At 44.1% G+C, this 17,502-nt stretch overlaps 1 protein-coding gene across 4 annotated transcripts in view; it reads right to left on the bottom strand.

The window, feature by feature from the left end:
• The window catches only part of Frmd4b (FERM domain containing 4B), a 363,678-nt gene that overhangs the window by 141,165 nt on the left and 205,011 nt on the right, over positions 1-17,502 (bottom strand). For all 4 annotated transcript variants that reach the window (XM_045133597.1, XM_045133598.1, XM_004651521.2 and 1 more), the window contains 2 exons: positions 6,281-6,346; positions 5,510-5,604 (listed from right to left, as the gene is read on the bottom strand). In XM_045133597.1, the coding sequence (XP_044989532.1) occupies positions 5,510-5,604; positions 6,281-6,346 (161 nt within the window). The remainder of the gene's footprint in view (positions 1-5,509; positions 5,605-6,280; positions 6,347-17,502) is intronic.

Below are 17,502 nucleotides of genomic sequence, written 5' to 3'. Positions count from 1 at the left end.
AGATGTGGGATGCAATGGAAACCTTCAAGGGGAAAGGAAGGACCATTATTGAGAAGAAGGGTTGAGACTGACCTCTAGGGGTAAAAGACTGGTTCTGCACACAGGACTACACAGACCTGGTGTAACCTCAGGAATTCCAGCCCTCTCTATCTAACAAAGGAATTTGTTTTCATTGGTTATCACTACTGCTTTCATTACATAACTATGGCCAATGTTTCCATTTCTCATCTTGAGCCATGGACCGGGGTAAAGACAGTAGCTAGTTTCATTGACAATATATCCTTCTCAGCTTCTCCCTCCTTTGCTCACAGAAGTCTACCACAATTGCAAGGCTGATGTGGCATCTGGGCTGGAAAATGCAACTCAGCCAGAGCCGTGGGAGGGAGCCAACTTAGTGGTTTCAAGGGTGTGGAGAGGAGTGCTGAAAAAATACTTTCCAAAAATATTTACCAAAGAGAAAGAACTAGGCTTGGGACCAAGACATTCCAAGAGACACTCTTAGACATAAGCAATTTTCCAGGCCTGTTCCCTAGAAAGATGGAAATGGCCAATTCCTCCCTCCTTCCCACAAAACGTCCACCTCATACTCCTTCTGAAATTAGACACGGCTGGAGCCAAAGACACCTTCTTCACGATGGTCATAATTCAGACACAGATTGCGTTGTCGCCTGCAACAGAATCTGGGAGAACACACTGGAGCCAGAGTTCTTATCAAGTGGATATCTGGATGGAGCTCGTAAAAATCCCAGGGTTGATCAGGAGGAGAATGGCCCAAGTTCTTAAAGGAAGTGCTTCATATTGTTCCCTCCCTCTTCCCCTTCCTTTTTGTTATTGTGGTCTTTTTTTCCTTTGTGCTCTCTCTCTCTCTCTCTCTCTCTCTCTCTCTCTGTGTGTGTGTGTGTGTGTGTGTGTGTGTGTGTGTGTGCATGCATGTGGAGACCAGAGGTCAATGTAAGGTGCCTTACTTGACCTCTCTCCACCTTATTCTTTGAAGCAGGGTCTCTTGCTGAACCTAGAGTTCACTGAGTTGGCTAGAGAAACTCGCCAGGGAGTCCCAGGGATTTCCTGTCTCCACCTCTCCAGCGCTAGGCTTGCAGGCGCTCTCCACAATGCTTGGCAGTGTACATGGACGGGTTCTAGAAACTGCACAGCAGGCATTTTACACACAGTGCCATCTTCCCAGTTCATCCTTTCTCTCCCTCTCCTGATGTGGTCTCACTATGTGGCTCAGGCTGCCTATGTGGTCCTCCTACCTCCGCCTTCCAGGGGTTAGCACTATGGGTGTGTTACCACGCCACCACGCCTGTCCTCGCTCCTTGCTCTTTAAGAGCTGGAATGTCTGAATGTCTGGACATCCGGATGACATTCACTAAGTTGGGGATTTCCTATGGGCTCCCCACATGGCAAGGTAGCTCCTTCCCAGTCCACCAAGAGCTCTGCGGCCTGGGGAGTTGCTAATAAGACTACAGTTTTAAATCCTGTTCCTCTCCCATGGGACATCCTTCAGGAGCCCATGGGTGCACTGCTATCTCTGTCTCTCACAGGCCTCACTGTGATCTTGTACTTCACACACCTCTTCACCCACCCTGGGCAAATGCACCGTGTTTATCTCTGTGTCTGCGCATTTGCCCTAGAGTGATGGTTATGTGCCTTGCCATCTCTTCTCCCCTCCATATGGAATCTACCTGTGTCTTTTTGGGTTCTAGTGACGCTCCTAGGAGAAGTCACTTCAGGGCCCCTGCATAGCCTCCTGCTGCACAGTCTTAAAACCATGACTACAGGCAGGAGGACCCGTGCCCCAGCTCTGCAGGTCTTGATGTGCTTGAAGAATAGATCACTAGCCCCTACCTTCTAATAGCGTCGTGTGCATGGCTGTAGATGGGCCAGCACTGGCATCAGAGATGTCAAACAACCTCCCCGTGATCACTCAGCTACAAGTCTATCACCTTTGCTCCTTGCCTCTCTCTCAACCCTAAAGTTTTTGGACAGTTTCACACATATGCATAAATATTTTGATAGTAATAGCTCCCCATTACTTCCTCTACTCCTTTCTCACACTCATGTTAAGCCCCTTCCACAAACTGGATAATCACCTTCCTACACTCTGGATTTCTATGTTGGATCCAGCTGAGTTGAATTAAGGTTGCTTGCATGAGCACGACACAGTTATTTCCCAGAACCCAGGCAACTCACCAGTGGCTACATCACTAAAGAAAGCGAGTCCTTCTCTCCAAGCATTGGCCTAATTTTGTACCCTTTTCTGTCCTTCTTCCATGTCTGCCTGGCAAACTAAGCCAGGCATGATGGTATAGACCTATACTCCCACCACTAGGGTAGAGGCAGGAGGATCAGAAGAAGTTCAAGGCCAGCCTGGGCTACATGTGACCCTGTCTAAAGAACAAACAAGCACACACAAAACAAGATAAAACCAAACCAAAGCAAGACACACACACACGCACACAAACATAACAACAAGCCACAAAAGTCAAGCTCAGTTCCACCTCAGGACATTTGCACTAGCTTTTATTTGGAATGTCTCTCTCCAAAGTTTGGCAGAGCTGGGTCTTGCTTTTCAATGTATGTCTCTTCTCACAGGTGACCCTCCTGCATACACTATGCCTAGAATATATCCCCACTGGCTTTTCTCCATAGGACCCCTCATTAATGTTTTTCTGTGCTTGTATAGTTTCTAGCGTTTTCTCCTCATCTATTGCTTGCTAGCTACGCTGGGTCATACCACTGTACTTTGCACTGCTAGAGAGCAGGCGCTTATCTTCTATGGTCACAGTGAAATCCCTGGGACTTACACAACCACATGGAGCTAGTGCACCCAGAAAACATGTGTTGAACAAGTAAATTATGTATTCATGCTTTTAGCCTCCACTTTATGTGACCTCCTAAATTATAGTGCTGGTCATAATCGCAGTTTATACAGTATAACAGATACGATGACTTATGCTGTTTGCTAGAATTTCATTCATATCCACATTCTACCTGTGTGCATGTAGCTATTTAATCACTAATTCATATGAACTGTGTGTGGCTTTCTGACTAAACTTGTGGTTGGTGGACCCCAGCATTTCCTATTTTCTCCAGCAGAGGGCAGATCATCAGGTATCACTCAACAAGCTGTTGGTTGAACCAGCAAATTCTAGGAGGATGTAGGCCTAGAGTACTTTTCAGCTTTGTTGAACCCTCTCCAGTAAATATATTGAATCTAGAATATTTTTTATTATTGCAGAAATTTGTTGCTAAAGCAGAAATAAATTCATCCATCATCCCACCACCATTTTATTTCTATGCACTTTAATCTTTATTCACAAATATAATTCTTACATAGCTGCAAACTATATTATACAATTTAGGGAAAAATCAGTGTTTAAGTCCTAATATACAGGAGTCTGTATTATAGACACATCTTTAAAGAAACTACTTTGAAATCTACAATGCATAAAACTAACCCCTCAGATATCTAATAAGAGTTTCAAACCTCATACAAAATAATAATTTCCTTTTCTATTCTCCAGTAGTGGGTATAAGAACAAAAATAGGGCTCCTATCAGTTTACAACTTATGAAATTTACGAAATACTATGAAATATTGGTTGTTCTATAAAACATTGGTTGTGCTAGAAAAATTACCTGTATATTGCATTTAAAATATTTTATTTATATATTTGAGAGCAAGATAGAGAAAGAGAGAGAGGAAGGGAAAGAGAATGGGCATGCCAGGGCCTCCTGCCACTGCAAACGAACTACAGATGCATGTGCCACTTTGTGCATCTGGCTTTACATGGGTATTGGGGAATCAAACCTGGGTCTTTAGGCTTCACAGACAAGCACCTTAACCGCTAAGCTATCCCTCCAGTCCGATCTTTATATATCTCTTAACAGGTGCCTGGGTATCCCCCAGACAGCCTTGGGGGTATTATTCAGCCTTCTTGGAAGTCTAGGCTAGAAATCGTCAGAAGCTAGTGTTTCAAATAAATTAACCCATTGAGTTTTTTTTTTTTTTTAAAACCTAGTTAACTGAAGAACTGATAAACTACTTAAATTGAGAGAGTTATAAGATCAATGCTGAGTGGCCAACATAGTTTGTATCTGGAACACATTCTCTTGGATTTTAATATTTAAGGAACTTTAAAAATTTTTTCATGTTTATTTATTTGACAGAGAAAAAGAGGGAGACAGAGAGAGGATGGGCATGTGCCAGGGCCTACAACCACTGCAAAGGAACTCGAGACACATGTACCACCTTGTGCACCTGGCTAACATGGTTCATGGGGAATCAAACATGTATACTTTGGCTTTGCATACAAATGCCTTACCTGCTAAGCCATCCCTTCAACCCCATATTTAAGGAATTGTTTGTCAATTATTTCCAGAGAAGGAAAGGATTCCTCTGATAATGTATCAGACCACATATGCAGCAGACAAATGAGGGTAACATAAAAGATGTTTCATCTGATGACACAAAGAGCGAGGGAGAGCCCTCCTGTGAGTTGGTAATTGGCTTTAATCACACCTCTTACACTTTCTTAAAGTCTGTATATTTATCTCTGCATAGTGTCCCTGCCTTATTTCAGAGAAGGTTAAAATTGTTTTGAAATGCATATACACATTGATACATAAAATATTCAATATTTGGGCTGGAGAGCTGGCTTAGCGGTTAAGCGCTTGCCTGTGAAGCCTAAGGACCCCAGTTCGAGGCTCGATTCCCCAGAACCCACATTAGCCAGATGCACAAGGGGGCACACGTGTCTGGAGTTCGTTTGCAGTGCCTGGAGGCCCTGACGAGCCCATTCTCTGTCTCTTTCTCCCTCCCTCTTTCTATGTCTGTTGCTCTCAAATAAATACATAAACAATATTTTTGAAAAAAATCAATATTCTATACATAAAAAATGATCGTTTTTGGATTCGAAAAGAAATATACAAGAAAACAAAAGCTCAAGGAGCAACAAAAAGTCAAAGTTCACTCCATTTTAAAACGAACCTTTTTTTTTCTGATCACAAAACCAAAACACTGATTAAGCTTCAAGATACAAGTAAATAGCAACCTAATATTTCTATAATTAATACATGAAGTGAATTTGCATCAAAAGTCATGTAGAGATAGACTATAATTAGGAGTGACGGATGCATTGATATAAATTTCTAAAACAGTACTTTGAGTTCTTTTGCCTTATTCTAGAAAGGGTCTTGCATTGCAGCCCTGGATAGCCTAGAACTCTCTATGTAGCCCAGGCTGGCTCAAACTTGTGTCAGTCCTCTTACTTCTGTTTCCAGAATGCTGACATTACAAGTGTACCACCCAACAATATTTTGAGTTATTAAAATGGTCAATGTTCTTCTTGTTTCCCTTTATAGTAAGTGACAGAGAAAACAAACCTGTACAGAGAAACTTAAAGAACAGGACACAGTCAGGTACTTTTTTTCCTTTTTGGCAATGACGAAAGAAAGCAAGTAGGTAGCCCAGGCAAAGAAAAAGATGTGAAAATGTAAACACTCACGTGTCATCTACGAATGTGATTCCAAAATACTCCTTCTCCTTCAGGTTGAAATGCGAGGCCACAAGGTCCAACAATTCTCTTGATAAAAGTTTGGGCTGAAAAAAAAAAAAAAAAATCAATCCCAAGTCTGATTAACAACAATTCTCTTGCCTTTCTTACCACTGATACCTTTTCCTGCCCTACATGATGTTAGCAGCTGCACTTGCTGGTTTGTTTTCAAACCCCTTTGCATGTGGGTTGACCATCATTGTCATCGAGGCAGAAGGTAGAAATCTGGACTTAAAGTTACCCTCTAGTGAAAGCACTGTGTGTTGTTCTAGTTATTCTAACTGAAGCCAGGGCACAGTGGGCAAGGAACAAGTTTCAAGGGGAAAAAAAAATACAGGTTTGGTTTTGAGAGACATCTAGCCTCGCCATAGGTGTAACCTGTCTTCAGGGACTTCCTCCATGTAAGATTTGATCCCAGGTGTCAGCCAAACTGAAAGAAACACATTGCCAACAAAGATATCATAACTCACCCAGTACTGTGTTTTGCAAAGGAACTCCACTCAAATATACCATCTAGCTTGACTTAGCCATAATTCTGTCAGGAAGACTAGCCTATAATCACTCACATACAGAACCCATTTGTTGACTTTTAAAACCACCTTGCCTATCTCAGTTAGTCCTGAGACATGGGATTCTAGGAACAGTTGGACAAGCAGCCCGAAAAAAGGCCAGCAGGCTCCCGAGGAAGCCAGAAGAGGCTATCCCCACATGAGTGACACCTACCTGAACCAGCAGCTCCAGGCTCCTGTCATCCAGCAGGTGCACCTGGCAGTGCCTGCCTTCTGTCATCTGTGAGGACAAGAGAGCAAGAACGGCGTCAGAGTACAGCCTGTCCCCAAACCCCCACAGTCCCCCTAACATGTTCATGCGACGTGCTCAGCTTGAGATTCTTCTGTTAAGCTCATCATCAGGCTGGGTCAGAAATAGACTTATTATAAAGCATTCATATGCACTAAAACAGGAAAAGGATGATGGACAAAGACTACGTGACGTAGTGAAAAAATAAGGCCCACACGGTATGCCAAGGTCAAACCCTATGCAGATCATGCTGAGAGAAGAAGTTCTACAGAAGAATGTAGCAAGTTTCCCTGGTGTCAGTGTTTCATTTTTCAGAAAGAAATTCCTCCAATCATAGCAGTGCTTTAATTTAATAAATATAATAATGCATAATTACAAGAAGAAAGGCATAGAATACTAAAGTTAAAATGCAAAGCCTTTGTTTTTGAGAATTTGATGCCTTTTTAATATATTTCCACCTGTAGTTAACAGTTCAGATGAGCAGGTAACAATACTTTGATGTCTATATGTTTGAATGGTATGCAATCTTTTATCATTTAAAAATGCAATGTTGGAAAATAATCATTGTAAAATGTTTAAATTCCCCGCCAGTGCCAACAATAACAACACAACAAAATAAAAACAAATAAAAAGAAAAAAAGCACCTTTTTGTAGTTGTCTGTATTATACATGGAAATGAGTACATGCGTTGACTTAAATCATTTGACTTTTGTAAAACCACCCACACGAGCTGACCCTATTTTTATGTCCTACAGAAAGATAACATAAGATAATGGTCAAAAAACCCCACACTGTATGAATCTACTGAAGAAAATACCATAACTCATCCAATACTTTAATTTCCTCTGTTGTTTTGTACTCTAGAATGATTTATTTCTTTGTCTTAGATACATCTTCCTTTGAGTCCTCATCTTGCTTTAGACCTCCCTCCAGCCAATCAAAATTCATCTTCTCAACACATTCTTGTTCAGAATTGACTCTGAAAGTTTGGTTAGTGGTGGGACACCATTGTGTGCTAAGAGAGGAGAAAATATTTCAGGTAGAACGAGGAAGAGTTGTTGCTAGGAAAAGGCACAAGACATCAAGTGGCCTGAAAAGAAAATCTTAAGAGTAGAGTTTCTGATGTCTTTTCAGTCAGTTTTCATCCCTTCTACTGTCTGGGTGAATGCTTGTCTTTGCATTCCATGAAACACCCTGGATTCCTAGAATAATTATCCACTCCCCCCTCTCTTAAACTAAGTTGAACTGGATTCCTCTTCTTGCAAGTAAGAGCATCTTTATGAAACCACAGGTTTCTATAAGTAAATGGTTTCCAAAGAACAGACTCCCAAGTGATGTCTCTAATGTGCTAACGTTGTCTGCCATAATCATGGATTCTGCTATCGTGATAATCCAGCTACCTCAAGAGGCTAACATGTGGGGAGGTTAGTGACAGACAACCCCCTGCATGGTGTGGTCAGAGATGATGAGGGCCAGCAGAGGAGGACAGGGTGAGCACATACTGTGACATTGTGCTTACAATCCACAAACCCTATTCAGTATTCCCTGAGCTCCTCTGTGGAAGGATGTTCCTGTGGGGAGGTCAGGGAGCTGACGTGATTGCCTCTAGGCCTGCCCTTGTCACTTATTTAGATGAGAGGTTGAAAAGTGAAGGATGTATTCTGTTTATCAAGACAATGCTTATGAATAAATCATAGTGGATAATATTAGAAATCAGGAAAGGTGCATAACACAAATGCCAATGGAGAACTTCCTTGACAAATGGTGAGATCTGGGAACATGATGCTTGATGTCTATCATGGTAACATCGGGCCAAGGTGGGGCATAGCAGGTTCCTCTTTGGATGAAGTTTATGGTCTCTGGATTGCCCAACTCTATGACCTGCCAGAAACCAAGGAGACCTGGCAACCATGAGCAAACCATGATTCATTAAGGACACATGGCACCAGGACACACCAGCATCAATGGAAGCCCTGTCAAAGTTCTTGTGACAGTCAACCTTGATTATCAGCTTCACTGGGTTAATGAACACCCAGAAGAGTAACACACATCCTGGGCATGTCTGTGCTTGTGCTTCCAGACACCATTAGACCATGAGGGCCCAGACCTTATGAAGGGTCAGTAGTCCTTAGGTGGATGATGGGACCCCCCCCCACCAGGAGGTCTTATCGCTGGAGGAAGCAGGTTGCTGAAGGCTATGCCCCACCTTGGTCTCCTCTTGGATGTGCTCATTTGCTCTGCTTTCTAGCTGCAGTGAGATAAGAAGTTTCCCCATCACAGGCTCCCACTACCATGATGCTTCGTCCAAATGTAGGAACCGAAAAAGAGGCCATACTCACTGTGCAGTAAAGTCACTTGCACAAGAGCACCCAGCCACATAGGCACCCAACACTTATATATATATATGCACAAATGTGTGTGTGTGTGTGTGTGTATAGTGGTAGTGGGGATTAAAGGTGAACTTTTAAAGGTGAACTTCATGCCTGTTGGGCAAGTTACCTACCATTGAGTTATAGCTCTAGCCTTCAACATTATATTTTAGCTCTTCTTAGTCATGTGACCTGGGAGAATTAACTTAAATCTTTCTGAATCTCACAAAAATATTTTTATAGGCTACTCTAAGAGTATCTGATATACATAAAAATCATAACCCCAGCTGGGTGTGGTGGCTCACGCCTTTAATCCCAACACCCGGGAGGCAGAGGTAGGAGGATCGCCATGAGTTCAAGGCCACCCTGAGACTACAGAGTTAATTCCAGGTCAGCCTGGACCAGAGTGAGACCCTACCTCGAAAAACCAAAAAAAAAAAAAAAAAAATCACAACCCCCCACATGTTTGGAAAATGATTAACAGCTAAACTCTCCTGAAATATGTATATCTTCAGAAAGTTTTCAAGCCCATTATAAAGTACATGACAGGAAATCTCCAAAGTCACTATGGAAAAATAGAGAAGGGACCACTGGTTCCTGCATGCCTTGGGAGTTTTCTCTGGCCAGGGCACTTTAATAACAATATTAATAGCCTTACTCATAAGTATCCTCTGAAATCTGAAATCCAGACACTGCATGTCACATATTCAACCCCATGATTCTCCCAAGGTAAGTAGTCTCATCGTGAATAGTATGGGGAAACTGAAGGTACAAAAATAAATCACAAGCTTCATAAGTGATGGAAGTAGACCCAAACTGAAACCCACAGTCCTTAACTGTGAACAACATGCATGGTTTCCTATGCAGCACATGCTGACAAACCTGAGAATGCCTTCCAGGCTGACCATTATCAAAAGATTACACGGATTGATAGCAAAGGAAATGCAGTCTCGTGAAGCTGGCATGAAAACTCAATTGACTTATGTAAAAAATATTTTTAAGAGCTAGAGAGATGGCTTAATGGTTAAGGCACTTGCCTGCTAAGCCTAAGGACCCAGGTTTGATTCCCCAGTACCCACATAAGCCAGATACATAAGGTGGCACATGCATGTGGAGTGCCAGATGCATAAGGTGGCACATGCATGTGGGGTTCATTTACAGTGGCTAGAGGCCCCAGTCCACCCATTCTCTCCCCACCCTTCTTTTCCTGTCTCTCTCTCTCAAATAAAAAAAAAAATATTTTCAGGGCTGGAGAGATGAATTAGTGGTTAAGGTGCTTGCCTAAGGTGAAGCCTAAGGACCCATTTCTGACTATCCAGATCCCATGTAAGCCAGACACACAAAAATGAGGCAAGCACAAAGTTGCACATGACCACTAGGTGGCACAAGCATCTGGAGTTCAATTTCAGTAGCTGAGGCCCTGGTGTGCTAATTTTCTTGCTCTCTCACTATCTCTAAAATAAAAACAAATAAAAAATATTTTCACTAAAAGCCCTTAAAATTGAACTCATAAACAGAATAAGGAAAGCTTTAGTATATAGCCACCTTTTTGAGATACAGAGAAAATAAGGTCAGATATGTCCCAAGGCACACGAATAGTAAATTCTAGACCTTGACTGAGACTCAGAACTTTGCCTTCTGAGCCAGGCATAAATGAGGTACACAAGGTTACTCAACTAAGAAATACCATCGAACGTAGATGAGTGTTACCTCAATAGATCAGTTAAATATTTCTTTTTTTTTTAATTTTTTTTTATTTATTTGAGAGCGACAGATACAGAGAGAAAGACAGATAGAGGGAGAGAGAGAGAATGGGCGCACCAGGGCTTCCAGCCTCTGCAAACGAACTCCAGATGTGTGCGCCCCCTTGTGCATCTGGCTAACGTGGGACCTGGGGAACCGAGCCTCGAACCGGGGTCCTTAGGCTTCACAGGCAAGCGCTTAACCGCTAAGCCATCTCTCCAGCCCCAGTTAAATATTTCTAAAATACTGTATCAGCAAAAAGAAAAGGCGTGGGACTTGGAAGATGGCTCAGGAATTAAAGGTGCTTGCTTGCAAAGTCTGCCATCCTGTGTTCAATTCCCAAGCTGCCCACAAGCCGGTCACACACACACACAAAGGTGGAAGTGTCTGATGTTTGTTTGCGGTAGCAAGGCGCCCTGGTGTGCATGCGCCTGCACTCACTCACGTGCGTGTACACACACACACACACACACACACACACACGATGAAATTTTTTAAAAGAAAAATTTTAAGAAAACTCTAAGCTAGTCATTTCTTGTTTCTTTTAAAACAACATTCTTACCGATGCTTCATCTTCTAATTAGAGCAATAGCTCTACAAGAGGGACTTTTCCACAGAATTCCATAATTCTGTCTTTTAAGTACAGTATCAGTTTTGAGCCTCTCAGAGACCCTGGGAGAGTCGCAGATTTTACCCCTACTCAGTGACAACCAAGAGCAGCGAAGGCTCGCGTGGAATACACTACACACAGTTTTAAGCAGGCTTTGTTCAGAGAGCTTCACCCAGCATTCACCCAGACTTGACACACCTCCCACTTCCTCCCCATCTGACCCCACACATCTGGAGGTTAGAATGGTGCGTGCTGGCTTCAAACCCCCACCTCAGTCTGCGTTTCCTCCTCAGCCGGGAAGAGCGAGCCCTCAGCCTGCAAGCGATGATGGCCGACGGAGACACTTTGTCCAGAGGGTCAGCTGTCACAGGAGGAAGATCTATAGGGAAGTGAGAATCCACTATAGACATGACCTCTGCTTCCCAGAGCAGCCAGATGCAGCAGCTCACAGCAAGGTTCGAGTGTGCACGAGCACACGCGCCCCCCTCGCCTGAACCCCAGAACCTCCCTGTGACTGGAGATGTGACAGGAGAAGCGCAGTAGTCACACACGCTAAGGCAATTCCAGGCAGGGCAGTCTGGGCCTGGTCGGAATATCTGGGTCAGATAAAAAAGCAACAGGAAATAACAATTCCAAAACGAACAGAACCCCAGAAGCCTCTGTTAATGCTTTGGCTGTTGTTTGGAACACAGGAACATGAAAGCTAGTAAGGAAGCAGCAAGCTTTTTATCTCCCCCACCCTTGCCCAGTTCCCTTTTAACCTTTTCCTGAGAGCTCAGCACAAAAGTTCCTGCCTCATAAAAATGACTTCTCAAGGCTTTCTGTGCTTTGACCCACCCGGCTGGGTTCTAACTGCTATCTGGATGTGGGAGGGTGGATGTGTACCCAGACCCACATGAGCCCCACAGTGGTTCCATCACAGCAAGGTCGTGGCCAGGGGTTGACACCTTCCATATGAAGATCCAGTCTTTACCATTCCACTGAGACTTACTTGTCCAGTCACTTCCCACCCAACAGTGTGGGAAACGAACTGCTCACAGAGTGGCTGACATGATCCAAACCACTGCTCGTCACCTCTACGTTTGTTTTTAATCTCACTGTCTTGCCTTAAAAGCAGACCAACTGGCTTTCTTTGCTTCCTCCAAGTCAAATCATGTTCCTACTGTGGAGCTTTGTATATGTTGCTCCATCTGTCTTGAATACCCGGTCCCCACATCACTGCCTCCAAGGGTTCTGCCACCTCTTCAAAATCTGCAAATAGATGTCACCTTCTCCAGGACACTTTCCCCCTTCTCATCTAAGGTGGATCCTCATTGTCCACAGAATGCTCCTTTATTTCCCTGAGAACTAGTATTTCTTTTTACTTTTCTTTTCTTCTTTTTCTATTTATGTTGTTCAAGGTAAGGTTTCACTCCAGCACAGGCTGACTTGGAGTTCACTACGTAGTCTCAGGGTGGCCTCGAACTCATGGCGATCTTCCTACCTCTGCCTACCAAGTGCTAAGTTTAAAGGCATGCGCCACCACACCCGGCTGCTAATATTCTTATTTAGCTAAGTTGTTTGGCTGCCTCTCTTTTACACTGTGAGATTATCAATTTCACATGATGGGCGACCCCAGATTTTTCATCCAGGCCCTCCATCCCCCCCATTGCATTCCCAGGGCTTCATGGCAAGAACAGGTTCTACATATAGGGAGTGAATGAATGCCTTTTGCTGCACCGAAACACATGCACGGGTGATTTAAGTTGATGGGCATAACCCCAGGAGAGGATGTCTGAAGCAACACCTGAGCTGTGGCCCAGAAAACCTCACACACACAAGAAAATAAGCTTTCTACCTCAGAGAACAAGGTAAGCTCTTAACCACCTCCTCAGATGACATGCTCTACAGGAACTGGAGAGAAGAAGGATGGATCTAGGCCATTCTTACTTTAGGACCTATTGAGTGGATGGAGTTTCATATTTCACCCAAGTGATGTCAACCCTAGAAGAACAGGGCTCTTTTATATCGGCTCTGGGGGGTGACTGAGTGTGAGCTATTGAGACGCCCGTCCAGGGATTGACCTACACTGACACAGATGTCTCCAGACAAGGCAGCTGTGGCTTTCCCCTTCAGTTCTCTCAAGACAGCGCCTGTTCTGCCAGTGAGCGATCACAGCCTATACTAAGCACTGGTTTCCGTCACATGAGAACCGGGCACAGTCGCCTTTCATGCTGCTCATGAGCCTCGGAGGTAAAGAAGCGTTCCCACTCAGATTCTAGGTGACAAAATGGAGACGTGACAAGGTTTTGTCTTTCCTATCATGCTGCTGTGATGTGGGGCAGAATCACGGGCTCCGGCAGTTGTATCAAGGAAGACCCTGCTGAGGGCCAGGCAGGTTCCCTGCAAGTGGATAAAAGAGACAGTGGGATAAGAAGGAGGCAGTGGGCAGAAAGGTAGGAGAGATGAGGGAAAATATGTGAGAATTCAGGTTGCTAGAGATAAAATTTTGGGTGTGGGTGTGACGATACATGTCTACACTCCCAGCAACACAGGAGGCTACAGCAGAGGGATTGAGGGTTTGAGGCCAGCCTTGGCAGTACAGGACCACCTTGTCTCAAAAAGTAAAACAATTGGGCTGGAGAGATGGCTTAGTGGTCAAGCGCTTGCCTGTGAAGCCTAAGGACCCCGGTTCGAGGCTCGGTTCCCCAGGTCCCACGTTAGCCAGATGCACAAGTGGGCGCACGCGTCTGGAGTTCGTTTGCAGAGGCTGGAAGCCCTGGCGCGCCCATTCTCTCTCTCTCCCTCTATCTGTCTTTCTCTCTGTGTCTGTCGCTCTCAAATAAATAAATAAAAATTTTTTTTAAAAAAGTAAAACAATTCAATCACTGAATCACTTGCTTTAAGAAAAGTGGTAAAAAGAAGTAATGGCAGCTGGCATGTGCCTGATACTCTCTCTTCATTTTTTCCTCCTTCCTTCTTCTCTCCTCTCTTCTTTCTTCCTTCCCTCCTTCCACATCTCTTTCACTCCCTTCTCTTTTTCATTCTCTCTGGCTATTTATTCATTGCCCCAGGGTCTTGCTCCATAGCTCTGACTGGCCTGGCACTAACTGTGGAGCCCATCCTGCCCTCCGACTCAGGCTAGTCCTCCTCGCCAGCTTCCTCAAGGCTTTGATAGCAGGCATGAGGCTCTCTGCTTGGCTTTCTTTTCCTCTCTTTTTGATCTATACTAGCCACTAAAATGAACTTCCTTACACACCTATGAGGTGGGGTCTATTTCATTCATGCTTGACTTCATGAATGAGAACACTGATGCTCTGTACAGGTATCTGGCTGATCTCTGAGGTCAACCATATGGCCAGGTTGCTGAGCTAAGAACAGGGTGGAGACAGAAGCCAATCCAGGTGTTGTGCATCTGGAACTCATGTTATATATTGCATTCTGTGACTTCTGTTAGAAAGACTCCCTCAGCTATCACAGCTTACATCTTAAATTCCATAGTGATTAGGCATCTAAGCTAGCATCCTCTTTTAGATTAAGATTTAAGTTAGCACTCAGTTTTGGGTATCATGATGGAATTGTGGAAAACAATTTATAAGAGCTGATTCTCCTCCTTTCTCAAATCTCCCACGCCCCCCCCTTGTCCCTCCCTGTATTCCCCTCCTTCCATCCCTTCCTTCCTCTCTTCCTTCCTCCCATCCTCCCTCCCTTCCTCTCTCCCTCTCTCCCTCCCTTCCTTTCTTCCTTCCTACTTTCATGCCACATGTGCCCTTTTGATCTCCACTCACTCTCTTCCCAGCAACTTGGTTGCAAAATAAAGCACTGCTCTGAAAAAGCCATATTGGGCTGGTTCTGCCCACTATCTAGAAGCAAGATCAGAAAACAAGGTCTTTGAAATATCCACCCTTTTAACTATCTTCTGGCCCTACCCTGAAGAAATGTCCCAGCCTGGGTTTGCTAGTGGCTTTTATTGGGCAGAGGCACCATGGAATTCATCCCCACTGGGTGGGTTGCTTCGCCGGATCTGTCATGCTTATGTGAAGCCTGGGGATGATGGATGGCACTTAGCAGTTATGTGGCCTCCTATGCCACAGTCTGTGTTAACTTGGCTTTTGATGTAGACAACCACACCCTATGCCATTCATGCGTTCAGGCTCTCTGCATCCCGAGCTCATGCATTCACTCAAGCTGTAAGTATGAAGTAAAGCACTGTGTGTAGGAGTGATGTGCATCTTCTGAATAAGTCTGTGGTGGCGTGAATCAGATGCTCCCATAAATTTGCCTGTTCTAAATGCTCGGAGCTCAGCTGACGGCAGTTTCAAAGGTGAAGACTTAGTGGAGGTGTGCCGAGGGCTGGCTTTGAGCTGTTGTAGCCAGCTTGCCCTTCGCAGAGTTGACCTTTCTCTCCTGCTGCTGTTTTCCACCTGCCGGGGCAGAGGTGATGTCCCGTCTCTGCTCATGCCATGCTTTCCCCTGCCGTCACAAAGCTGCCCCTCGAGACTGAAAGCCAGAATCCTTTCTTCAGCAATGAGCAAGTAACTACAGTCAACACCAATAAGGTCAATCTCTAGAACTAGTCTTAGAACTGTCAGCCTCGCACCAGCCACTTGCAGTTACATCGTTCTTTGATGTTCTGTGTGCTATAGGGCCAATAACCACTACCCATTAGATGCCAGTGGACAGCTCCCCCTGAGATAACATCAAATACATCTCTAGATATTGCTAAATGTCCACTAGAGGATGGAACCATCCCTTTGAAGAACAAGTGCTATAGAGGTAAGAAGATGAGAAACTACAAACAACTAAATGATTAAGGCCATTTCAATAATAAAAGGGATTGAAATAAAGCTAGTCATGGAATGGAGGTAAGAGCATGTCCACTCCCTTCCTCTTACCCCAGAAGCACAAGAAGGAGGATGTTGCTAGAGCGTGTTTCTTGGACTACCCTCCTCACAAGTGGCAACCTGCAGAAGCTGGAGGAGCAATCTGTTTCCTAGGTACCAGCATTAAACTGCCACCTCCCTTCTGCCTGGCAGAGGTTCAGGGGGAAAAGCATACAAGGAAGGTGGGCCAGGCAGTGGGTAGCCATTTCTGTGATTCTAGCTCCTAAAGGCTTTCCCTGCAGAAGGTATTTTCTCAGAGGCAATCCCTTGTAAGACGGTAGTCTGAGCTCATAGAGCTGCTTGAAAGGAAAAGCCAAGCTTCAAATGAAGACAAAAGGAAAACACCTTAAGTCTGGAGCTGAAGGGCATCATGAGACACCCACCTGGTGTCACTGAGATGTGCCCAGGATTCAGAGTCAGCCAGCTTGGGTTTGTGACCCAGGCTTGGCATTTATCTGGACAGCCTGGCCTTGAACATCACTCTAGATGAAATGGGAATAAGAAATGTAAATTTGGGGTAGCTTTTAACACGTTTATTTACTTGTTTAGTTTGCTTGAGACAAGTTCTCACTTGTCACTTCAGCTGGCCCGAATTCCCTAAATAACCCAGGTTTTCCTCAGACATGGGATCCTCCTGCCTTGGCCCACTGAGAGCTGGTATTTCAGATGTGCGCTAGCATGAGGTTTCAGGTAGGTTTTGTTTTGTTTGATGCGGAGATTAAATACAGAGTTTTGCTTGTGCTAAGCATACACTGTACCCTCGAGCTAAACTACAGCCCTTCTCATTTAGCCTTTTTCCTCTCGTAGTAAAGCTGTTGAACCTAAAACCTTGATCAAAACCATTCTACATATTTCCTGAGTATTGCTCAGGTGTTAAGTTCTGTGCTAAGTGCAGTTAGTTTCATGGTTAGTGGTTGAGATCTGTAAGCCAAGCGGTAAGATCAGTTCAAGGGTTGATTTTTCTACAGAAGAGTGTCTTCTCAGTTAAAATGGTAGGCTGTACTAATCAAGTTCAAAAATGACCCATGAGTCAAGCCCTAAAGAGGGAAGCAATCCAATATCTGAGGATTAGTTTTTTTCTTATTTCCCAGTGATAATCACTAGACTCACTCACAACCACCATTTAGGCCTGGGGACATTGCCCAGTTGTCAAGTGTTTGTTTGACATGTATAAGGTTCTGGGCTTGCTTCCCAGCACAACAAACAAGTCACAAAACAAAATCATTTGTAGCTGCCACTAGGTCTCAAATTAGGGAAGGGATATGTAAAATTCTTGTTCTTATTTTATTATTGTTATTATTATTATTAGTTGATATTTTTGAAGTAGGGTCTCACTCTAGCTCAGGCTGACCTGGAATTCAATATGTAGTCTCAGGGCAGCCTCAATCTCTCAGCAATCCTCCTATCTTTGCCCTCCAGAGTGCTGGGATTAAAGGTGTATGCCACCACATCCAGCTCTTGTTTTTATTTTTATTTTTTGTTTTATTTCTTTATTTATTTGGTTGATTGTTACCATGCTGTGTCTGGGACCAGGTCCTAATCAAAAACTGAATGTTTATACCT

The sequence above is a fragment of the Jaculus jaculus genome, chromosome 14 (assembly GCF_020740685.1).
Source record: "Jaculus jaculus isolate mJacJac1 chromosome 14, mJacJac1.mat.Y.cur, whole genome shotgun sequence".
Taxonomy (NCBI): domain Eukaryota; kingdom Metazoa; phylum Chordata; class Mammalia; order Rodentia; family Dipodidae; genus Jaculus; species Jaculus jaculus.
Note: the sequence above shows the minus strand (reverse complement) of the source record. Positions and strands in the feature narration are given on the sequence as shown.